Here is a 25,398-nt window from a genome sequence, read left to right as displayed (position 1 = left end):
CTTATTTAGAAACAACTGGCCACTTTTTAAATGATGGACCTAGTGAGTTATTAAATAACATAAACAAATAACTCAGTAACGATATGACGCAGATTATCTTCTGCACTGTGTAACTGTAATCATCCATTAATTATTGTGTGTAATTTGGTCAACCTTTATGTGATCTGGTAGAGTTAGAAAGTCAGTTCCCATGTGTAATTTATCAACGACTGGCTGAACCATTTCATATTCTTGATCACATTTTCACTATTTTGTAAGCTATTTCCTCTTATAATTTTAATTGAATTTTTCGTTAATCTTTTACAGTGTGGACCCAACAAAAACACAGTTTTCAAAAAAATCAAATTTTAAAATTATACATCAATTCGAAGCAAGATTTTAAATAAAGAACTCGACTGCAAACTAAATTTTATTCTAAAATCAAGGGGTACATTGTCTAATGTCTAACAATTTTCATTAAAAAAAGAAATTTTTTCCCGTGCCAAAACATGTAAATTGTACTAAAAATAATGGTCTCGTCTATGATTCTCTGCTTATTTACCTTGTGCCTTCTTCAAGCAACTCCTTTGGACCTAACAAGTTAAAGGGGATGTCAAGTTGAATAGGTAATTAGTTTATCTGTATTTTTATCGATTTCCAATTAAGGTAATGTTCAATACCAATAGTAATAATTGCATTTATATATTATATTAATAAAACAGAGATTAGTATTCTGAGTTATATAAATTTTCAACAAAATATTCGATTGTGGAACATTAAAGTAGGTTCATCATGATACTCCGATGGTTTTACCTAATGGACTTTATTTGAACGGAAATTAATGTTATTTCATTCACCTTATTTTAATGGTTTTAAAGTGCAGCAAGCCACCCTTTCACCAGCGTTCCCATTGTACCGTACCTCTAAAAAGATCACTCACTTTAACAATGACAAGATTATTTCTATTACCCAGGGGCCAAAAATGTAGAAGCAAAACAAAAAAAGAAAAAAGCTCGATCATCTACCAGGTATTTGTTTTCTCAAGGAAAGATTGAGAAAGATTGAGAAAGATTGTGAAATATTTTAGGTGAAATTATTGCAGGATTATGCTCTTGGTTCATGATAGATTAAGTAATGTATACTGATTAAATCATAGAAGAGTTCATTATATAATCACCATTTTCATCATCCACTCCGAGGTCATCCGGATTCTCATGCAGCACTATACCTCTTCCCTCAATGTTGTGTTCTCCAGACATACCAAAAGGTTCCTTGCCTTTCACTCGATACACTGCATACTTCTCCCCTCTGCTTCTGTCATACCTCACTTCTGACTTTTTTCCTCCACCCCCAATAATGTAAGTGGCCTTGAAGTCCACCTGATCTGGCAATAAGTATTATTCTAGCAATCTGCTGAAAAAAATTGAAACAGAAAATATCACGGAGGTAAAGGACAAGGGTTTTGAAATTTTGGTCTTTAACATGAATCAACTGAGAGTTCCCTCAATTTTAAGTCATTAAAGTCTGTCTGCAAAACAAGATATTTATAGTAAGAGTCACGGAGAAAAGATATTTAACATAGAAATAAGCCTTACTGTTTTCTCCAGCTAGAACGTTACCAAAATCCCCCACATGTCTTACGTCGCAATCCGCACAGCCATGTTCAACTGAGTCTGGGTTGAAATGTTCTCCTGTAGATCCACAATCCCATGGTGACGGTGCACCTGATTAAATATATGTATCAGTTAAGAGTTACTTACGTTTTATTCTATAAAAATGCAACCTGGGTAGTCTGCAAGGTGTAATTTAGATTTGCTTAATTCCTTTATTTATTACTTTATATATAGCCCTCCTGTGAAATCAATGAATTAAAATATTGTTTTGTCTTATTAAGAATAATTTTTCAGTAGTTATTTGATGATGAATGTGTAAATGAAACAAGTCTTTAAAATAAAGTTTCAATTTTCTACTCACACATTTGCTGAGTACTGACCTTGACACCTTTGAGCATATTGAATTGAAACTGGTTCTTCTGTCCCCAATTCGAATTTTACCGTGTTAATACTACTTAAAAATTGTTCTTTGGCAGTAGTCAGCTCTCCGTATGGAATAGTGATCATAATCTGGAAGATAACTCCTCAAAAAATCATATTTATCAATTAGCTGGACAAGGAATTTATATTTTCATATTGGGAATACAATTTTGTTGAACCCTATGATCAAGTATAATCATTCAAGTAGAATCACAACACCAGAATAATATATAGTATTATATACTATATTAGTATTATATAGTACTATATGTAGTATTATATATATAATATAAAACCTCACCTTATCACCACATCTGAGTAAAAAAGCAGACTCGTGAAACTCAAAACCGTACTCCCGTCTCCCTTTCTCATCTGCTTCTGGATAGCTAACATCAACCCACTGGTACCCCCTCATCTCAATTCCTTGTCTAAACACACTGTTTTGCACTGCTAAATTCCCACGCTCTGGACGGAGTCCTATCAGTAGAATCTCCTCGTTATCTGCTGAGAATATGACGTCACCGTTCCTGGTCTCTCTCCTTCTATTATACCAGGAGTGTGGTCTGGAACGGGATTCACCGGAGGATACCACCCTCAGGGCACATTCTGTGCCATATTTGGTTGGTACTTGGTGTTCGGCTGTGATCAGGATGTCTGAAACAAGACTTTTTGTACGGCATAAGAAAAGTTTTAGGGGTTGTTGTAAAATGTTACCATTTTTCACCATTGGAATCCCCCCTCCCCCGATCAGTAAGAATCTGTGATGTCAATTCAGAAACTGTATTCTCTCTCTCTCTCTCTCTGTTCTGGTCAACGGTTTCTGGCCTCTTACGATAAAGATGGAGGCCTTCTCGCCGTGCCCACAGAATGCAACTCCTGCTAGCTGCATTCCAGGACTCCCAAAGTATATACGAAATCATAAAATAATAAATATCAATGCAACAGACCTCTGGAGTCTTGAAGCTGTCACTACCTGTCTCAGAGCAAACCCACTTCGGTTGTGGTACTTCGGTGGGCAGACAAGGGACTTCCGAGCCAGGTCATCTCCTGGAATTTGTGCTATTATTAGTTTTCCTGGGAGTGGGTTATTTACTGATGTTGTTTTCCTGAAATTGTGTTATTTCCTGGTGTTAATTCCTAGTAGTTTACCCAAAGAGATCTTCCTTGTCTAGTCTTTTTGACTGTTCCACAAACTTTATGATGTGGTTGAGTTTACTGTTGATAATTTCCTCCATTGTGAGTAGAGGTTTACCAAATATCCTCAGTCTGATAGTCATCAGCTGTACACATTCGCAGAGGAAATGTTGTGATGTTTCTGCTTCCCCTGGGCAGTGTTCGCAGTCTTGTGTCTCAAAGTTGACGTTGTTGGCCCTAGTCTGAAAGTAAGCTAGTGGGCTGTGCCCTGAAAGTAGCCATGTTAGCCATCTGAGGTGAGTTCCTGTGATATTAATATTCCTGTATTTGTATTTGTTAAGGAATAGTCCAAGAGGGATTTTCCCTTTATCACTGAGGTCGACCTGTCGGTATGCGTTGAGGTGTAGTTTGAGTAGGTACTCATCGATTGCGTTGTTGATGATTCCTTCAGGTAGTGGGAGGAATGGTTCAGGTCCTATGGGGATACTGCTGGATCCCTCTCTTGCGAGTTCGTCGGCAAGTTCGTTACCATGTACTCCTTCGTGTCCTGGGACCCACCTAAGTTCTACTCGGTGGGAGGTACCTAATGTATTAAGTTGGTCTACGATGTCCAGTACTATTCTGGAGCTAATGCTAGTGCTGGTAAGCGCTTTAAGCGAGGCCTGGGAATCTGAGAAAAAGTTAATGGTAGCTGGTAACCCTATGTTATCATTGATCCAGATACTTGCCATGTGGATCGCAAAGAGCTCGCATTGGTAGACTGTTGCCAGCGTGCCAAGTTGATAGCTGACTCTGTGGTACTCTTGTGCTGCTTTGATGACACAGAATCCCGCTCCTGTAATTCCACTTGCTTTCGAGCCGTCTGTAAAGATCTGCCAGATGTAGGGAGGAAGATTATCGATGTAGTTGATGGCAGCTTTCCTTTCTTGTATAATTACCTTGAAACGTCTGTCCAGCATGGTAACCTTGGGGATATTGTCCTGAAGTGTGCATCCTGTGTAAGTTATGTTAGTTATCATTTTCTCGACGTTGTAAGCGTGTGATTTACAGTGTCCTCGCTGGTTGTAATGGTACTGTTTATTCCATGTTCCTTGTAATTTAAGTCTCATTGCCGACTTAATTGCTAGAGATTTAAGTTTAAGGCTGATGGGACGGATTCTAGCTAGGATCTCCAGGTTAGGAGTGGGAGTACTTTTCAGTCCTCTAGTGATCATGAGACCTGCTTGGCGTTGAACTGTTTCCAGTCTGACAGAGATGTAGTGTCTGTCTGTTGAGTGTTGCCAAACTATCGCTGCATAACCTAGTGAGGGGAGAATGACTTGGTTATAGATCCATCTCACACCCGCCGGTGAGATGCCCCAGATTTTTCCTACAGCTTGTTTACAAGCGTGAAGTTGTCCTATGGCCTTATCACATTTTTTAAGTATGTGAGTACCCCAATTAAGTTTCTGGTCGAAAGTAACCCCTAGGTAGACTGTACTATTAACTGTGGGAACTGTAGTTCCGTCAACTGTTAGCGGGGAGTCTAGATTATTGTCCTGTTTGGTGGTGAATAGGATTGCTGTACTCTTGACTCCACTGAGTTTTAATCCTTTGCTCGTGCACCAGTTGCTGATGTTCTGTAGCTGTTGCTGGGCTATGTCTCTGATCGTGACTTTACAGATGCCTCGTACGAGGATTACCAAGTCGTCTGCGAATGCCTGTATAAAGTTATTGTGGATCCCTAGGCTGCTAAGGAAGGTGTTAAGAGTTAGATTCCATAATAGTGGTGACAATACTCCTCCTTGAGGGCTACCTTTAGTAGCTTTTTTAGTGATACTGAACTCGCAATACGTGAGAGTAATGTGCCTGTTACTTACAGAAACTGTATTAACTCATACGTTACCTGGATCAACTTCATATCTGTATTTTACTGTTACCCTATCCCATTGGTAAGCTGAATTCCCGTCAAAATTCAATCCGTTCAGTTTATTCCTCATATAGCATCTCGAGCCCTGGTTATCCTCAAATTTCCAGTCGACTACAGGTTTAAGAACATCATTAAACCATACTTTTAGGTGAGTGGCAGTCTTCAAGAAAGTTAGAACACCAGCTTCTTTTAAGAATCCTTCTTCTCCTGTTAATGGATATCCTTGATTGCATAAGGCAGCATTTAAAGACGCCGTTGTGAATGTGAACCACCCTACTCCTCCCATCATCCATCTGATATCTTGAGGTGTTTTTATCGGCTTGTTAGTCTCGATCTGAAACTTCCTACCCTCCACTATTTCCGCCACATAATCCCTGGCCGAAGGTGTTGGTGGTACCGTGAACCATTCACTGTACCGAGTAGTCTCGTTCACGCCATACAAATGAAGTCCATGTGCTCCATATTTCAGGGTCTTTTCGTCGGACTTGAGCTTTGCTGAAGCGATGTAATTCGTTGTTCTTTTCTTCCTCTTACCTTTCTTCTCAACTGTGAATCTCACCTCTCCTATTTCTTCTCCACTGCTATGCCGTGTTTCCTCATTGTGCAGCCAAGTGTCATTTTCTTTCTTTTACCTTTATTTACTTTCATAGTATAGGTCACATCCAGAGTTAGGGAAATGCAGATGAGCAGTAATCCAAATCTTATCATTTTTCTGAGCTATGAAAAAGTATATGATCATATTATTCTTGAAACGGACCGAACAAATTGTTGTGGAAACAGAAATCAAAAATATAGAAATATTACAAACTCCTCATTCATGATGTGTCCTATATAAGTATTAAGTATGCTTTCATCACTGTATCAATAGTAGAACATAAAGACATTGTCAACAGCTCCAAATCTTAGGCATCAAAAATTCAGGCAAAACCGCGAAATTTCGGGAGAGACGTCAGAAAAGCTTCTCTTCAAAAATCTTCCTAAATCTCTTCTTATATTCTGATTATTTTCCGTTTATCAAAGCTTTCTTCGGGAATAGAACTTTCAGTACCTCAAATGTGTCTTGTGCCATCCTCAGTGACCTTGCTAGATGGTCATTGAAGAAAAATTCAGTAAAAGAGTGAAATTTGGAAATTTGGGTCACAGAAAGCTGAAATTTGTTAATTAATGATTTAATTGTTTTCCCAAAAGCAAAAAGATCCTAAGGAATAAGTAATGGCTAAACATTGCAACGATGTTAAAAATAACAGCTCCTTTATATTGTTTGACAAAATAGTAAGTGTATTACAATATGTTACATGTGTGTTACATTAATTAAGTGTATAACCTGTCCGATTATTTTAGTTCAGTTCTAAACGACAACAAGCGAATTAAACATTGCAAACGGATCAGGAACCAAGAAGGAGTTGTTATCCAATGATGAATACCTATGATAAAATGACAGAATAACAATAGGGTTTGGCACACAATACGATAATATTAGTTTTGATCGAATTTAAACACTAAAATTGTATTACATTAATTGTTGAGTGTGATGGAATGGGAATGCAGAATGGTTTATCCTGGTTCATCCTGGTTTAGTCAGCCCTGACTACATATTATCATGAAAGGCTGCATCTCAATTGTGAACGAAAAGCACTGTAAGTTTGCATTACAAACATGACGTTACAAACATCAAATGCGCGCTGAGGTCGTCAAGAACTGCACGTGTAAAATTAATTACGTCATTTTGCGAGCCACGCACGCCACTCTACGATGCATGCTTAAGTTTGCATACAACAACAATAACAAACTACAACTGGTTACTGGTTAATGTTAGTGGCACAAGGTAGGAACAAATTAATCGTGCTTGATAAAACCGCGGAGAAATTCTTGTTACCAGTGGTAACAAGAATTATCTTAATGGTATGGAGTTTTTAACAGATATAGTCCTCATACCATACGGGAACACTCCAGTCTGACTAGGAGGAAATTTTATAGTTCTTTATATAGCGGGGATATACTGTTTTACAGATGCGTAGTGTTCAAAAAAGAAGATTAAAACTAGGAAAGAGTAGTAAAAATACACGTTCAAAATAGTGTCTTGACGTCCTGACATGCTAAACAGAGTTTCAATTATGATTAATCAGACTTACTTAACTTAAATTTAAGTACTTAAATTCATTAACACTGAGTACAGCTCAGTTGCCAGTGTGGCGTTTATCATCTACCTTAGCGAGATTTTGTCAGATGTTCATCCTTTTATTGCTTATCCCTCCTTTGGGTAAACTTTGTCGGACTCATTGTAACGACGGGTGCTCTCTTTCTTATTCATTACCTTAGTTTAATGAACTAAAGTTTTAAAGTAAATAGCAAAGCATTAATGATATCATATTTTATTGACATAATGATCTATTTTACTTATTATCTACTTCTATTTTTAAATTAGAGGGTTGCCAATTTGATTGTTAATGAAGGTATTTTTTAGTTCCATGTAAACAAGAGAGGAACATGCCGCCGAGAATAGCCAGAGGTGCCGCCTCAAAAAGAGGTGGAACTGGACGTGGACAACCCGCAACCCGAGGAGGACAACCCGAAACCCGGGGTAAACCCGCAGCTAGAGGTGGCAGAGGTGCAGCTCGGGGAGGGAAACCTGGGGCTAAACCCGCAGCTAAGGTTCGTCTTACTGTTTTTATAAGGCAAATGTTCGTTTTAAAGTTCCAGTCAGATATTGCAACCGCACCAACGTATGTCGCTACAAAGTGTTATTAAATTCAATTTTGTGATAAGAAATAATCATGTTGCCTTGTGGGCTATGGCTTGTAGCTGCGTAGTGCGTATTGTATTCATTCAAGGCAACCTGTTGGCAGATCACGTACGAGTGCCGAGTTTTTCATAAAGTTGAGGTTTAAAACAATTGCCTATTTAATCAGTTAACCTCACAAATAACCGGTTCTTAACATTTTGTTTCTCTCAGTTAGACTTATCCATGGGTATCCAACGTCGACAGAACTATTATATGCCCTTTATTTGTTGAAAAAATGAGGTTAACATATCTTCTCAAAAATCAGTCTTTTAGCATTCCTGAAACCACCTTTAAAACCTATTTTAAAACCGCGATCAAGTATAATGCAGCGATTTAAAAAAAGACTTAAGAGGGTTTATTGATTCTTGAATTCAGTTTGTTGTTGCCTAAAATTCATTATGATTTTTCGAGCTCTCAATCTAAGATAGAACATCTCACAGTCATCTATCTCAGAAGAAGCCAGAAAAACCAAAATGGACTGAAGAGCAAATTGAATCAGCTTTAAAGATCCAGAAAGCTTATCGAGATTACAAACAACGTAAAATTGAAGCCGAAGCTAGAAGGAAAAAGGAGGAAATGGATAGGCTGATAGAGGAGGTAGGATGATAGATAATATAATATTATTTTAGAACGCTATTGACTGATTCAGCTTAAGTTTGTATAATTTCTTGTTTTCTGTCAGATTATAGCTATTTGTATTGCAGGCTGAAAGACAAGCCTGGCTAAAGATAATTAAACTCGAAAAAGAGCGGGAAGATAGAGAGCATGAAAAATGGCTCATGCTAGAACGGGAAAGAAAGGTACCAGAATTCATACAGATATTTCTTACATTATTGTATTCCCGTCTTCTATAATACCGTGGGCAGAGCGTTTTACCTTGCTGTGTCACGTGTGTGTTATCTCGACATGTGACCAGCTGACATGTGACTACGTTACGTTACATCATACGGCTAGGTCATCTACCTATTTTAGGTGTCAGTACCACAATTCAACTCATGTTTAAATTCAGTATCTTAAGAGTAATGAGTATTTAGTTTTTATTTAGACTATTACTTAATTATTGCTGCTCAAATAGTCGATTACCTAGGACTAAAGCCAGTCTTATTTTCTCTCGTCCAGCTACCACTCTCACAGTTTCTACTTTTAAAAGCTCATAAAAAGCCTTAAACTGCACTGCTATAACTTGCTGATTAGTTAACTTTTCAATAGTAAATTGGTATAATCGTGCCCCCTGCTAAGCTCTATACTAGCTGGATATAATGCGATTTACGGTGATTATATTGCGGATAATTGTTTGTTTGTGATAACAGATTACAGAATTCTTAAAGATCGGCTTTTAATCTGCAACTTCGTAATGATATTGCTACTAAGCTTTACAAACAAACAAAATTTTTAACAGGCTCATTTGAAGAGAATGAAGATGATGCTTGAGAACGCATTTGATGGTGAACTTGGGGAGATTCAGCAAATTTTACAAGAGGTTTATTTCGTGATAACTATTAGTTCAATCCTTTGACACAGTGTATGATTCATTGCTAAATTTTACAAGGTGCAATTCCTTAATTCCATTTTTATGCCTATTTATACCACACCATTGACATTTTTCTATTACTAGCACTTTAACAGGCAACATCTGACTGGGTAAAGAGTGCAGGAGAGGCCGGACTACATCCGACTAAGCTCGCTCGTAAAACAATGGAACTCTTGGAATGTACAGACGCGAACGAATACTCGCCGCTATCTGAGGCGGGTGCTGGTGGCGCTTGTGAGGTATTTGTTAGATAGCTGAAGGATTCATTTAATAAACATCAAATTCTTCATTAATAGACACGTGGTTTTTTTAGATGATAGGGCTCATTATCATTCTGTTTATTTTGAGTGCTGATTGGAGTATCAATTTGTCAGTAATCGCCCTTTACATTAACCAGTTCTATATTTTTGTGAATAATCTAAAAATAATCATGATGTAATTGAGTGATCTAATACACTGATCTGGCAGGTGCAGTGATCTAAAATCCTTATTAAATTAAAATAACGTTATCTAAATCTAAACAATGAGGTAATGGACTGACAGTGATCTAATAACAGATGCTGTGATCTCACAATTTGATCAGATTAAAATGACGTTATCTTATCTCTCTAATTAATTAAATCATCCAGGTTATCGAATGGTTGGTATCTCAAGGTGCAAATCCTAACAGTATAGGAAGATACGGGCGCACACCGCTGTACCGTGCAGCATTTGCAGGTCACGTGGAAGCGGTGCAGCAGTGTTTACAGTGTGGAGCTGATCCACGGATAAAGGCAGATGATGGGTGTGCTCCTGTTGATATATCCACTAATCCCACTATTAAAGAGGTAGGGTTGTTGTCTTGGTAACTGGAACATTCTCTAATTTAACTGTGTTCATATAATTTGTTGTGAAATTAGTCTACAAATTATATTAAGCCTTAAAAGATTAAATCATTACGATATCGGCATCTGATAATTTCAGATACTGAATGAATGGGATATAGCGGACACAGAGCGACTATTCAACAACCTCCAGTTAGAACAAGAAAAACGAGGTCTGCTATTTTCAATGTTTTCTTCAAAAATGCTCTCATTACCCCTCATCCTACCAACAAACAGTTTGGAATCGAATAAAATTAACACTATCATAATATTTTAATAGTTTAGAAATTAGTTAAGTAGATTTCTATCTCTAAAACCAGGAACTTTCAGCAAACGCCCAAGCAGAGTATGTCCAAATGAAATGTGACGCGATAATAGATAAGATAAAGGAAGCCGAGGAAGATTTCAAACAAGTTGAGAAACAACTGATGCACGCCTTCGCGGAGCTTAATAAGAGGATATACGAACACGATATGTGTGTGATTGAGAAGACGAGTCATGTTGAGGTAATCTTAACTTTCAATATACCTGGGTTAATCAAAATTCTGTGCTTATCGTTTGTGGGTAATATCTCAAGGAACACCTGTGCCAAGTCTCAGGTCCGGGGTGTGGCCAATCGTTTCCAAAAGTTGAGGTTTGCCTTTTTGGATTAAGTTTAAGTTTTACCTGACCTCAAGGTCAGAGTTTTATGCGTTTTTTTCCTACTTTTTCATTTCCAGCTGCTCTGTTAAAACTAACAAATGATTTTTAACCCTACCCCCTCTGGCCTTAACTGAGTATCAAGAACATTTTTCGATTTAAGTTTAGGTTTTATCTGTAATGATAAAAAAATGCTAATGATAAAAACCAAGGTATTGGAAATAAAAGGCGTGAGAACCATGCGATCAGTTGAGGCGATGTTTTCGCTCAATTTGTAACGTATAGGTAACGTGCCCCCATTTCTTGCCCCCACGTTGTAACGTCTGCCCCCATCATGATCTGACCGTGCCAATCTAATTAAGTTTCCTTGGTGAAACGATTTCTTGCTCGGTCGGATATACGTAATCGAATTATGCATACCAAAGACTGTAGTCCACAGGTCCCCAGGTTAGTGCACTGTGCAAACAACAATACGAACCGTGAAATAAACCATCTAGAAACCATTTATTCTGTTATAATGTAAATCTGTTAGTGGAATAGTAGCAAGGACGATCTAAACCGCAAAACAAACCATCGAGAAACCATATTGGGGTTTTTTTTGATCGAATGTAACGTAATTAATATCTCTGCCCCCGTTTACTAAGATGTAATATAAGGTGGTTATCAGTGGTTTTATCAGTACAAGTATTCTGTAATACTGTTAGTAGTTACTGGAGTAGTGTGAACAACAATATAAATTATGAAATAAACCGCTTGGAAACCATTTTAGGGTTTTTTTGATCGAATGTAACTACTCCAGTAACTACTAACAGTATTACAGAATACTTGTACTGATAGAACCACTGATAACCACCTTATATTAGTATATTACATCTTAGTAAATGGGGGCAGAGATATTAATTACGTTACATTCGATCAAAAAAACCCTAAAATGGTTTCCAAACGGTTTATTTCATAATTTATATTGTTGTTCACACTACTCCAGTAACTACTAACAGTATTACAGAATACTTGTACTGATAGAACCACTGATAACCACCTTATATTAGTATATTACATCTTAGTAAATGGGGGCAGAGATATTAATTACGTTACATTCGATCAAAAAAACCCTAAAATGGTTTCCAAACGGTTTATTTGATAATTTATATTGTTGTTCACACTACTCCAGTAACTACTAACAGTATTACAGAATACTTGTACTGATAAAACCACTGAAAACCACCTTATATTACATCTAAGTAAATGGGGGCAGAGATATTAATTACGTTACATTCGATCAAAAAAACTCTAAAATGGTTTCCAAACGGTTTATTTCATAATTTATATTGTTGTTCACACTACTCCAGTAACTACTAACAGTATTACAGAATACTTGTACTGATAAAACCACTGATAACCACCTTAAGTTACATCTTAGTAAATGGGGGCAGAGATATTAATTACGTTACATTCGATCAAAAAAACCCTAAAATGGTTTCCAAACGGTTTATTTCATAATTTATATTGTTGTTCACACTACTCCAGTAACTACTAACAGTATTACAGAATACTTGTACTGATAGAACCACTGATAACCACCTTATATTAGTATATTACATCTTAGTAAATGGGGGCAGAGATATTAATTACGTTACATTCGATCAAAAAAACTCTAAAATGGTTGCCAAGTGATATATTTGATAGCTTATATTGTTGTTCACACTACCAGTAACTACTAACAGTAATATTACAGAATACTTGCACTGATAAAAGCGCTGAAAACCACCCCAATTTTCATCTGTGTTAATTTAATTGTTGTATTAATATCTCTTCTTTATTGTCCTCCTGTTTGATAGCATGTTCTAAGGAGTGGTGACAGTCTTTGAAGTTTGAGGAGTGTACACATTACAAATTTATCTTGTACCAGTTAATAACTGTGTAGTGTGTTGATATGTAGTAGATTGAATATAAGAGATAGACTATAGTAGATTAGTACTTTTAAATAGATTAAAACTACCGAAGAAGTGATATTCTGTAGATTGAAGCAAGATCTTTTCTTGGGTTTTTAAGAGGATTTCAGATTTGTGCAGGGTATTTTAAACATGATTCCACGTTTTGGAAAATATATGTAGTAACTAAAATGCACGCCCACACACCACACCCACTTCAGCCACGGGGTCAATATATTATATATTGATAATAATATCAGATGCGATCAATTTCACGATCAAAATCAACTATTCACGAACACCTGTTCGGCGAACAACTGTTCGCGAACAGGGGTCGTGCTATCTGGATACTGCCTCAATTTCGACTCAATCCAACACATAGATTTTGCTCCAAATATTGTATATTTCTGTTTTGGTACCGTATGGCGTATGAGATATCATCACTTCGAGATGGCCAGGCCTACTCTCATGCTGTCTATATGTGATGATTAACTCTGAAAAACTAGGGACAACTGGGGAATGATCCCAGAACCTCGAGATTTCGCGTCTCTTGCTCTACCAATTGAGCTACTGACCCTGATTCTCAGAGCGAAATCACCACTCATATACAGCACAATTTCATGCTTTGTGTGGAATATCATTTTATCAGTTATTTAGAATATATATTCGCATTTTATCCACACTATATTTACATTACACGTACAACGTGATATCGTTATCAGTGCAGTGTGTACAACACCAACTACACCGATCAATTGCCAATGAGATATCATGTTGATATATCTATAATATTAAAACCGTCTTATTCAGTGTTATAATAGTGATATCTTATTCCACGAGGGCAGAAATAATAAATACGTTACGGTGAAATAAACCATAAAATAATCTTCAGAACTACTCCATTAACAACTAACAGTACTTCAGAACAAATACACTAACTAAACCACCTTATATTGAATTATGTACATAAAATTACCGCGATTTCCTTTGTCAAAATTTGGAGAATTGGATGGCGGATGCATTATACTTCAATGCTCCGAACACATTCAGGTATCATGTAAACAGTAAAGATATAATCATCTGTGAATTAATTAAATTAGGGCGTGAAGCTGTGGTAAGATATTTGACTAGTGCGTGAACTATTCTAAGATATAATCGAAATGTTATAGGGAACGCGCATGCGCAACCTATATATGAAGTCAGATTCAGGATGGGGGCAACGTTACAACTCAGCGAAAACTGGATCAGTTTCAGACACACTCTGTAAGACTTGTTTGCGTAACGCGCATAGTGCGACATGCGTGCTATTGCTTTTTCAGAAGCTAGTGAACGAAACTGTATTTCGTTGCGCGCAGCGTTTGCCATTTCGCTGTCAATATTTTTGAGCACCAGCCAGTGCAGGCGACAGTGCAGTAAAAATTTCTATGGTCAGTGGTAACTGGTAACAAACTTATGATCCCTTTCAATTGTATAGGTCACCCTACAAACAGTTCATGACGCCGAAGACTTGGTCACTGTTCTCAAAGTTAAAGTCGACGATTCTAGAAGAGCTCTCCAAATGCTAAGACTACAGCTTAGAGAAGAAAAGAAAGAGGTAAGATAACAATCTTATCATTGCATTCTCGAAGTCTAAGAATATTATCATTCGCAACTTCAATGTTACCACTGATATATCTCCTGAATGATTGGCAAGTAACCTGGTCAGATTGAGCGTGCAGCTTGCATCTACGGCTCTTCTCTTTGGATGTAATCGGCGATATTGCTTGCCAATGCAGATTTCGTCTCTCATAGTTTCCTGACCGAGCAGTTGATGTAATCTGTCTCGTAGCCACTTCTGAGATTCTTGGAGACTTTCCAGCTCAATAAACTTGTGCTTCTGGCGTCTACCCAGGTCACCTTTAAGTGAAAGAATTTGTTGCTATGGTAACCGCTGTAATGCGATCCTTGTTATTTTGATACGACATACCTCTGAACAATTCCCCATTCTTGCCGATTTATATCTGTTTTCTTCTATCAATTTGCGTCTGTCACTTCTCCATTTTTAATAATTTCGCTACTGAAGCAATTATGTCAAGTGGTGCTGGTAAAAAGCCTGTAAAAGCTAAAGGCACTGGCAAGGTTGTGAAGAAATCTACCACCCTTCCGAAAGCAAGTGTAACTAAAAAATCAGATTCCATCAAAAAGAAACCGACGCCAAAAAAGGGGGCTGCTTCCAGTGCTACACCGGCAGTGGAAAAAAGTGCAGAACCTGTGGTACTAATTCTTACTTGAAAAGAGTGTTTTTTGTCCTCTTTCCTAGGCGTGGTGTTTTAAAACAACAAGAGTTGTCTTTGTAAATTTTATTCCGTGTCCAACTGTCCAAGCAGCTAATTTTGTCCGAAAATGACAGATATTGAATGGAAGATGTGTTTTTTTCAGAAAGCAGAAACTGAACAAGTTGGAGTGCAAATAGTGGTTAGGGAGCTAGAGGACGTACTGATCAGGGATGTGGGCAACAAGATCACTGATGATGGCAGGTTTGTGACAGTGAGATTAATTACGACAGGGAGCTAGTTTCTTTGTAGCCGTGTGAATCGTTCAGCTCATGACAAGCGTAATTCAGCATTCTAACAAAAATTTGTGAAAGCTTTGAAAATATCTGCAGATAAGAACTTGCTTTGGGGGTTTAAAACCATGACTTTCAGGTGGCCTTTGATTATAGACGAGACCGGCCAGGCATCGATATTTATCCGGTATAGTGATTCGAACTATTTGAACGCAGTCAATCCTTCGAATATGGATCCTGAGCGTATGAGGTGAATATTACTACTACACTTTCTACTCGAAGTTGATTCATCTTGTTCAATGATACAATAACAGTTAGGGAAAGAGTAATAAACCCTGGTTTGTGGTTTCTGGGACTATGGACAACACATTACTGTAGAGAAACTTTGTTACGAATTTATTCACAGATGGTCCCATGAATTTCTATTCTCGCCCTAACTAATAAGTAAGATTTTGTTCTTTCGAAGTTGAGATCACAATACACTTCAGAATAGCACTGCTGGGTGCAGTACGGTACGGTAAACCCCTTGTTATTGACCTGATGGGATGCGACATGTTTCACGTTGTTCAGGTACGTTACATTATTTTTCACTTATTCATATTTATTTTTATTTTTCACTAATAAAATGGTTATACCAGCAATACATAATGATTTATGGACTAATATAATATATATTTTAAACTTGACGAAATTTCCCCGGCAACGGGGACATAGAAGAAAAAACACCGAAAATCGACCTCAAAATGACCCTCTGGTGAAGCCAAACCCAGCTCGCAAATGGAGTTGAAACCTCGCCATTTTTAGCAGGGTTGTAGAAAAAGGATAGGAATAGGCTATAGCATTCTTAGAATTTTGATTTAGGCTTTAGATTTTTTATAATTAACGTCGGAAGTGAGGTTAAATAATCGTTAGAATAATGGCGTTAAATTTTAGCAAAGGTTTACTGCGCTGTTGCGTAGCAACGATAAAAATGCACGTGCGCGAGCAACCACAGATTAACAACGCGCGTTGTTATGCTGTATGCTACGTCATAATTTCAAAACTAGCTCACATTTACGCTCACGCTATGACTTCTTATAACTTTGTTTGTGATTGCAATATTTTGATGCAGTAAAAAGTATAGTATCGATACTTTTTTTTTCGATACTAAATTCGCTAGAGCTACACACAATGCTGACATTACGCCGCGCACACACAATCAACAAAAATATTGTTGTTTTCTAATTACGCAAATAACTTTGCGCAGTTAAACATTTTAATTGCCTGGCAATAATTCAATTGACTGTCATTCTCGATTGAAATATCAGAATTTCACAACTAGCTCACATTTACCCTCATGACGCTATGCCTATATACCTATATATATTTATAACTTTGGTTGTGATTGAAATTTTTTGATGCGGTAAAAAGTATCGTTTTGGGGCTATATGATGAAGAGAAATTAAAACATAACTGATGCTTAAAATTTCCTCGAACAAAGCTTTCGACTAGCGGCGGGTTTCTAGTATAATATAATGGACTGATATAATATTATACAAAAGTTTAGTTGGTTTCCAATGGTTGAAGAATGATGGCTACCCTCCTTTTCAGGATAGATTTAATGAAATAAAAGAAGGTCTGCTAGACTGGGTCCTGGATAAGACACTTATTACAGAGGAGAAGTTCAACCAGATCACTAAAAAGGTAGGATCTCGTGTCAAGGATATGACTCTGGTCTCTAGGCAGTAGGCTTCCCACTTGTCCTAGTTTCACTTAATGAATTACCAGTGACGTAATATAAGCTAAAACTTACCTACTTTATTTTGGGCGATCCTCGATCGAAATAAAATCCCAAACAATGTTCACATTGTTCTATCGAACTCAATCAATTCAACGTCAAATATATCCAGGAGGACGGTCCAGAGTATGAAGAGAAAATGTTTTGGGCCCGAATGGGAGACTTCAAGTTCTGGCTCCTGACCAACAGTGAGCCTGAGCCTGAACTTCTGGACAAGTTCTACGTGATCAGAGTCAAACCTTCTCCCCCCAAAGAGTGAACTGACTGGTATTGTCAAGTTCATGTTGAACAATTAAATATTATGATTATGGACAGGAACATTATCAGGCAAGTTTCCATAACTAATTTTTTGTGATCAGCGGTAATAACCGCTTTTTTTACGCTAAAAAAGCGCTTATTGATAAAACCCACCGTTATTTGGCGATTATAAAGCGATTATAAACGGTCCCGTTAATTAACGATTAAAAACGATTATAATCGCTTTTTCCATAAATTTTTTTTGCAAAAGCGATTATTAGCGCTTTAAAAGCGATAATAAATCGCGAATTAAAATTATTAGTGATAAAAAAACGCTTTTATTTTAGGGTTGTCGATTATTATCGCTCCGTAAGCGCTTTTCAAAAAAACGCTTATAAACCGTTTTTTGGACCGTTTTTAAAACGCTTTTAATCGACTATAAGCGATTATATTCACTAGGGAAAGTTCCAAATTAAAAAGCGCCTACTAATCGTTAAAAAAACGCTTTTTTATTTTAAGTTAATAAGCGGTTTAAATCGATTATAAAACGATTATAAGCGACAATAAGCGATTTTTTGAAATCTGCTAAAAAGCGATATTTTCACTATGATCAGCGCTTATAACCGCTTTTCTTGAAATTTTCCTACTGAAAAGCGTTTATAAGCGCTTATTTATTTGCTGTCCATAAGCGATTATAAACGATTATAAGCGCTTTTTTACGTATTTGAAACGAGGAAAAAATTGTCAGGTACGAGATATTATAAGCGATTATAAGTGATTATAAAGTATCGTAAATGTTATTGTCTTCAATTGTCGCTTAGAAGCGATTATAAACGATGAAAAGCGCTTTTTGACGCATTTTAAAACTATGATCAAAATATGTTTTGATTTGATTTATTTGGGGTATATAAGCGATTATGTAAGCGGGGTATATAAGCGATTATAAACGATTATAAGCGCTTAATTCTTTACGTATTTGGAACAAGGACACAATTAACAACAAAAATTACGCGATAGCCGGAGGTCCCCAGGTACCGTCTCCGTCTCCGTCTCCGTCTCCGTCTCCGTCTCCCTCTCCCTCTCCCTCTCCCTCTCCCTCTCCCTCTCCCTCTCCCTCTCCCTCTCCCTCTCCCTCTCCCTCTCCCTCTCCCTCTCCCTCTCCCTCTCCCTCTCCCTCTCCCTCTCCCTCTCCCTCTCCCTCTCCCTCTCCCTCTCCCTCTCCCTCTCCCTCTCCCTCTCCCTCTCCCTCTCCCTCTCCCTCTCCCTCTCCCTCTCCCTCTCCCTCTCCCTCTCCCTCTCCCTCTCCCTCTCCCTCTCCCTCTCCCTCTCCCTCTCCCTCTCCCTCTCCCTCTCCCTCTCCCTCTCCCTCTCCCTCTCCCTCTCCCTCTCCCTCTCCCTCTCCCTCTCCCTCTCCCTCTCCCTCTCCCTCTCCCTCTCCCTCTCCTTCTCCCTCTCCTTCTCCTTCTCCTTCTCCTTCTCCTTCTCCTTCTCCTTCTCCTTCTCCTTCTCCTTCTCCTTCTCCTTCTCCTTCTCCTTCTCCTTCTCCTTCTCCTTCTCCTTATTACCAACATCTTATCATCGTTGTACAATTTTTGTGGTTGCAAACTTTTAGTTCTCTGGCAACAAGGATTAAGATAGATCGCTAAATATTATGTCAATGTGTACAGTGTAACCATATATTTTCATATAACATATAGTGAAACAAATGTAATTAACTCAAGATTAAGAAGCGGTTGTAATTTATCAAAACGCAAATTATTAAAAATCAAAACGCAAATTATCGTCATGACGGCAAAAGATATTTCTTTTATTTCCAATTTGCTGCGAAAATATTGGCAGATGTGCAAAAAATCCCAAGCTTCCCTAGAATTCATGTTTTACTAGCCTGTCACGTGACCAAAACGGTTTTTTTGCTTATAACTCTCCAGGGAAGCATTTTTACCCTACGTCATGGGGGGTGATTCGGAATTAGCGTCCAAAAATACATCGATTCAGATCAATTTCATACCCAAAGGGCCTTTTCACAAGAATTTTCTTAAAATTTGGGCGAGCGATTTAGTATGAGCGCGCCGAGCTATGTCATTTATAATACCTTATAATCGCTTATAGTCCAGTCATTTATGGAAATGAACCTGCAAATTTTCAGATACTCACGAAACTTTGCACAGACCTTCCCAAAGGTATGAATAAACGATTTTCGGTTGGAGACATTTTTTTACCATGGGGAAAACCCAGGAGGGCCACGCACATATTGACCCAATAACGTAACCGACCCTTTGCTTCTGAAGGTCGTAGAGACTTCAAAATAGGCTTAAACGAAGCCGCATATGCATGTTTATATAGAAGTTATTGATCAACACATGGCCTAAAATCCTTAATTTTCGAGAAATTCGCCAAAAACCATTTTGGGCGAGGCACTGAGCCAATTTTCTAACTTTTGATATAATCGTGATAGAGTCTTCGGACAAAGTGCAAAAGAACCGCAATTGGCATATTTATATATGATTTATGAAGAAACATGTGCCTTAAAGTGCTTACTTTTTCAGTTATTGGCGAAAAACTGATTTTCGGTTCCAGAAATCATGCAAAAATATGGGTATCTGGTAAATTGGGCTATGAAGGCCCTAGAGATTTTTGAATGAGTGCAAATTGTGCAGAATGGCCATGTTTATATACAACTTATGAAGCAATATGTACCCTAAAATGCTCACTTTTCGAGTTATTTGGGGGAAAACCAGAGACAATTTTCACGAAATAGAGCAAAATTGGTTATATCAGCCATTTTTGCCTCCTAGTACAGGGAAATCCGTCTGAAAAAATCGATCTGCTGACACACGAAGCTTACAAAGGATTTTTGACGTTTTTGAGTCCTAATAGATGTCCTTTATGGCTGACCAACTTTTCCAAACTTTTCCACGTGGCTTAAGGCCACTTTTTGCCACTTTACCACTTTTTACCACCTTTCTTGTTTGTCGAATATCTTTAGTTGTGAACATCGTAAAAGGTTGCGAATCAATCGAGTGTGTTCATATTATCAGGAAGAAAAACTTTTGTTCCAACAATTTTTACGTCAGATAATAAGTTAATTGGATAATTATCAATTAACCAATTAGCAAAATTCTAAAAATTTTTTATTTGCTAAAAATGGTCGGAATAGCCTAAAACACGGAGAAAAGTAGTTTTTAGAAAAAATTTGAAAATTTTTCACTTACATTTTTTTTTCGAGACTTCGAAAAATTTCGAAAATTCAAAATATTTTTTTCCGCCAAAAGTGATCAAATTGCATAAAACGCGGAGAAAAATGATTTTCAAAAAAAACTTAGTCAATTTTTCGTTTCAAGAATACTTAAATCACCAATATTTGTAGTCGGAGTTTAGTAAATCTCGGCAGATTTTAGTAATAATCAGGAATTACTAACTCTAAGTGGAAAGGTCTGAAACTTAAAAACGTTAAGTTTAACCATACGATCGTGATATAAGAGTTTCATAACTAATTACAATACAGCCTTATCGATTTTCACAGAAACTGCACCAATGGCACAGTCAAGATCGAAACGATAGCCTGCTGTACTGTCATTTTATTGATTTCAATGATGAATCAGTGGGGTTAAGATTTGTAATAAATAAAACCTCTCTGTACCGTCAATTGTGCTAATCTAAACCGGCCTACCTGTATTACCAGACCTCTTCTTTTCCTCAACAATCAAACCGAGTTGTTCATATCGCATTTGGTGGGTGATGTAAACTAAGTAGTAATACATATCGAGCTATATTCAATCACAATACGACACAATGCAACACGTGTATATTATATTATGGCCCTTAATGAGGTATATGAAATGTTCTATACCGTACACTTATCGTTTCTCCCGTGAGAGGCCCGATATGGAGAGGTTTTACAGTTTATCACGAAAATGTCTACTTGGTCTCATGGCTCTTTGACAGCTCAAAGAAGGCAAGAAAAGACCAAAAAGCTTAGAATGTCAACTCGCAAGAGCGGGCTACCGGACAACTGAACCCAATTTAGACATTTAGATTAACCCTAACTCTAACCCTAACCCTAACCTTAACCCTAACCCTAACCAATTAAGCTGATTGGTTAGTGGGAACTAGGTTCAATTGGGTTCAGTTGTCAGTCTTCGATCTGTCCCACATTAATCCCGAGCTGATCATCATGGGCCCCGAATATCCTGCGGGAAGAACCTGTATTTTTACTTCACGACGTCCGGATTTCAAATCAACATCCTCAATAACATTAACAATCCTTCCTGATCAGGATCTGTCTCTATTAGCAATTTCCAAAATATCCTGACTCTCGTGGAACATTTCACTGAATTAATTATTACCGGTTCTTTATTACCCCTTGCCCGACACTGTACTCGTATCTAAATCTTACCCTTTCCCGTATGTTACCCTTGTTGATTTTACTTTTAGCCGATCCTGACATATGGGGGTGATTTGAGGTATCCCGCAAATGAAGCGGTATGCAGTACAATACAAAACAGTTACAGTAGATGTTGGAAGGTGTATTTACACTTGCTTCCTGGACCTGGCTGTTCCTCAGTTTCCCTGATCTGTTCTTGCCCTTCTTCGAACTGTAAATGGGCCATGAGACCAAGTAGACGTTTTCGTGATAAACTGTAAAACCTCTCTATACCGGGTTTCTCACGGTATAAAGCGTTTCATAAACCTCATTAAGAGCCATATAATATACACGTACTGTGTCGTATTGTGATTGAATATAGCTCGATATGTATTACTACTTAGTTTACATCACCCACCAAATGCGATATGAACAACTCGGTTTGATTGTTGAGGAAAAGAAGAGGTCTGGTAATACAGGTAGGCCGGTTTAGATTAGCACAATTGACGGTACAGAGAGGTTTTATTTATTACAAATCTTAACCCCACTGATTCATCATTGAAATCAATAAAATGACAGTACAGCAGGCTATCGTTTCGATCTTGACTGTGCCATTGGTGCAGTTTCTGTGAAAATCGATAAGGCTGTATTGTAATTAGTTGTGAAACTCTTATATCGCGATCGTATGGTTAAACTTAACGTTTTTCAGTTTCAGACCTTTCCACTTAGAGTTAGTAATTCCTGATTATTACTAAAATCTGCCGAGATTTACTAAACTACAAATATTGGTGATTTAAGTATTCTTGAAACGAAAAATTGACTAAGTTTTTTTTGAAAATCATTTTTCTCCGCGTTTCATGCAATTTGATCACTTTTGGCGGAAAAAAATATTTTGAATTTTCGAAATTTTTCTAAGTCTCGAAAAAAAAATGTAAGTGAAAAATTTTCAAATTTTTTCTAAAAACTACTTTTCTCCGTGTTTTAGGCTATTCCGACCATTTTTAGCCAATAAAAAATTTTTAGAATTTTGCTAATTGGTTAATTGATAATTATCCAATTAACTTATTATCTGACGTAAAAATTGTTAGAACAAAAGTTTTTCTTCCTGATAATATGAACACACTCGATTGATTCGCAACCTTTTACGATGTTCACAACTAAAGATATTCGACAAACAAGAAAGGTGGTAAAAAGTGGTAAAGTGGCAAAAAGTGGCCTTAAGCCACGTGGAAAAGTTTGGAAAAGTTGGTCAGCCATAAAGGACATCTATTAGGACTCAAAAACGTCAAAAATCCTTTGTAAGCTTCGTGTGTCAGCAGATCGATTTTTTCAGACGGATTTCCCTGTACTATCCCGTTCTATGTTAATAACTCGAAAAGTGAGCATTTTAGGGTACATATTGCTTCATAAGTTGTATATAAACATGGCCATTTTGCACAATTTGCACCCATTCAAAAATCTCTAGGGCCTTCATAGCCCAATTTACCAGATACCCATATTTTTGCATGATTTCTGGAACCGAAAATCAGTTTCCGCCAATAACTGAAAAAGTAAGCACTTTAAGGCATATGTTTCTTCATAAGTCATATATAAATATGCCAATTGCGGTTCTTTTGCACTCCATCCGAAGACTCTATCACGATCATATCAAAAGTTAGTAAAATGGGCTCAGCGCCACGCCCAAAATGGTTTTTGGCGAATTTCTCGAAAATTAAGGATTTTAGGCCATGTTTTGATCAATAACTTCTATATAAACATGCATATGCGGCTTCGTTTAAGCCTATTTTGAAGTCTCTACGACTTTCAGAAGAAAAGGGTCAGTTACATTATTGGATCAATATGGGCGTGGCCCTCCTGGGTTTTCCCCATGGTAAAAAAATGTCTCCAACCGAAAATCGTTTATTCATACCTTTTGGAAGGTCTGTGCAAAGTTTCGTGAGTATCTGAAAATTTGCAGGTTCATTTCCATAAATGTCCATTAATAACTGGACTATTATTATAATATCGCGTAATTTTGTTGTTAATTGTGTCCTCGTTCCAAATACGTAAAGAATTAAGCGCTTATAATCATTTATAATCGCTTATATACCCCGCTTACATAATCGCTTATATACCCCAAATAAATCAAATCAAAACATATTTTGATCATAGTTTTAAAATGCGTCAAAAAGCGCTTTTCATCGTTTATAATCGCTTCTAAGCGACAATTGAAGACAATAACATTTACGATACTTTATAATCACTTATAATCGCTTATAATATCTCGTACCTGACAATTTTTTCCTCGTTTCAAATACGTAAAAAAGCGCTTATAATCGTTTATAATCGCTTATGGACAGCAAATAAATAAGCGCTTATAAACGCTTTTCAGTAGGAAAATTTCAAGAAAAGCGGTTATAAGCGCTGATCATAGTGAAAATATCGCTTTTTAGCAGATTTCAAAAAATCGCTTATTGTCGCTTATAATCGTTTTATAATCGATTTAAACCGCTTATTAACTTAAAATAAAAAAGCGTTTTTTTAACGATTAGTAGGCGCTTTTTAATTTGGAACTTTCCCTAGTGAATATAATCGCTTATAGTCGATTAAAAGCGTTTTAAAAACGGTCCAAAAAACGGTTTATAAGCGTTTTTTTGAAAAGCGCTTACGGAGCGATAATAATCGACAACCCTAAAATAAAAGCGTTTTTTTATCACTAATAATTTTAATTCGCGATTTATTATCGCTTTTAAAGCGCTAATAATCGCTTTTGCAAAAAAAATTTATGGAAAAAGCGATTATAATCGTTTTTAATCGTTAATTAACGGGACCGTTTATAATCGCTTTATAATCGCCAAATAACGGTGGGTTTTATCAATAAGCGCTTTTTTAGCGTAAAAAAAGCGGTTATTACCGCTGATCACAAAAAATTAGTTATGGAAACTTGCCCATTATCAGTGTTAAAGATATGAGAGGACTGAAGCTGATCAGTTAGTTGGCAATATACTTTCTCATTAGGATTGTTGATAAATGGTCAGTTGCATTTTTACATTTTAGAGTTAAAATTTATTTCTGTTTAAGTTCTTTGAGGTTGCATAAATACAATCTTTCACCTTTGTATAGTTGTATGGACAAATTTATTGAATCTGTGTATAGTAAACAAATGAAATGTACAGAATTTCATTTTCAGATTTTTAATAAATTCAGCTGTATTTCGTCGAGAAACATACATAACACACATCAAATATCAGTATCACCACAATATAGTTCATACAAGATATTTTTTAAACTATGGGGGGCATCAACCTCATAAATACCTATTATTCCCTCCGATTTCAAAATAGGTATAGGTATTTATGTATATATAATATTTATGGTTATTTAAAGGTTTTGTTGTTTTTTCAGTATTTTTCCCACTTTTAACATATAATATATTCAATTCTATAATAATATATTCAATTCTATTCATAGTGTTAGCTGTTTTAAAGTGTTTTGACTGCATGAGGGGGTTGATATCAAGTTTTAAAACCAATTTTTTGGGGTTGGTAAAAATTTGATTTTTTGCCTTTGTGTACCTTAAACATGGGTTATATAGGGTTTTTAATTTGATCAAATCATTGTTGCTCACAATCTTCTGAAACGTCCGAAAAAGTAACTTTTAGCTGCCCTAGACGATCTTTGGTAAAATATCTATAA

General features: G+C 36.9%; 2 protein-coding genes and 1 long non-coding RNA gene across 4 annotated transcripts; 1 reads left to right on the top strand and 2 right to left on the bottom strand.

Annotated features, from left to right (window-relative positions):
• Nucleotides 1–483: 483 nt before the first annotated feature.
• Nucleotides 484–1,241, bottom strand: LOC134820364 (uncharacterized). Its single transcript, XR_010160877.1, has 3 exons — nucleotides 1,157–1,241; nucleotides 837–902; nucleotides 484–572 (listed from the first exon to the last, which is right to left on the bottom strand). It is a non-coding gene; the product is annotated as an uncharacterized LOC134820364 (long non-coding RNA).
• Nucleotides 951–25,291, top strand: LOC134820363 (IQ motif and ankyrin repeat domain-containing protein 1-like). 2 transcript variants are annotated; one of them, XM_063830729.1, is made up of 16 exons: nucleotides 951–1,007; nucleotides 7,520–7,707; nucleotides 8,291–8,434; nucleotides 8,542–8,637; nucleotides 9,237–9,317; nucleotides 9,464–9,607; nucleotides 9,998–10,195; nucleotides 10,332–10,404; nucleotides 10,562–10,737; nucleotides 14,276–14,395; nucleotides 15,220–15,317; nucleotides 15,486–15,596; nucleotides 15,835–15,916; nucleotides 16,937–17,029; nucleotides 17,236–17,450; nucleotides 24,661–25,291. In XM_063830729.1, exons 2-15 carry the CDS (start codon nucleotides 7,543–7,545, stop codon nucleotides 17,380–17,382), a joined length of 1,728 nt encoding a protein of 575 aa, XP_063686799.1. In that variant the 5' UTR covers nucleotides 951–1,007; nucleotides 7,520–7,542; the 3' UTR covers nucleotides 17,383–17,450; nucleotides 24,661–25,291. The 2 variants fall into 2 exon arrangements, with proteins under 2 accessions (XP_063686799.1, XP_063686798.1); XM_063830728.1 differs by lacking the exon at nucleotides 951–1,007 and having other exon boundaries at nucleotides 7,517–7,707.
• LOC134821359 (uncharacterized) lies at nucleotides 3,158–5,703 on the bottom strand. Its single transcript, XM_063832102.1, has 3 exons — nucleotides 5,688–5,703; nucleotides 5,066–5,550; nucleotides 3,158–4,846 (listed from the first exon to the last, which is right to left on the bottom strand). Exons 1-3 carry the CDS (start codon nucleotides 5,701–5,703, stop codon nucleotides 3,158–3,160), a joined length of 2,190 nt encoding a protein of 729 aa, XP_063688172.1.
• Nucleotides 25,292–25,398: the final 107 nt, after the last annotated feature.

The sequence above is a fragment of the Bolinopsis microptera genome, chromosome 9 (assembly GCF_026151205.1).
Source record: "Bolinopsis microptera isolate Bmic1 chromosome 9, MBARI_Bmic_1.0, whole genome shotgun sequence".
Taxonomy (NCBI): domain Eukaryota; kingdom Metazoa; phylum Ctenophora; class Tentaculata; order Lobata; family Bolinopsidae; genus Bolinopsis; species Bolinopsis microptera.
The sequence above is the reverse complement of the archived record's forward strand: the minus strand, read 5'-3'. Positions and strand labels throughout refer to the sequence as shown.

What these genes read in the sequence shown, in the direction of transcription:
- LOC134821359 (XM_063832102.1), bottom strand. An exon ending in CAGCTTACCAATGGGATAGG is followed by an intron (nt 4,847 to 5,065) that starts GTAACAGTAAAA and finishes AACTTTATACAG; the next exon opens with GCATTCGCAGACGACTTGGT.
- LOC134820363 (XM_063830729.1), top strand. Translation starts at nt 7,543, where the DNA reads ATGCCGCCGAGAATAGCCAGAGGTGCCGCCTCAAAAAGAGGTGGAACT. An exon ending in TGCTAGAACGGGAAAGAAAG is followed by an intron (nt 8,638 to 9,236) that starts GTACCAGAATTC and finishes AATTTTTAACAG; the next exon opens with GCTCATTTGAAGAGAATGAA. An exon ending in ATGGATCCTGAGCGTATGAG is followed by an intron (nt 15,597 to 15,834) that starts GTGAATATTACT and finishes AATACACTTCAG; the next exon opens with AATAGCACTGCTGGGTGCAG.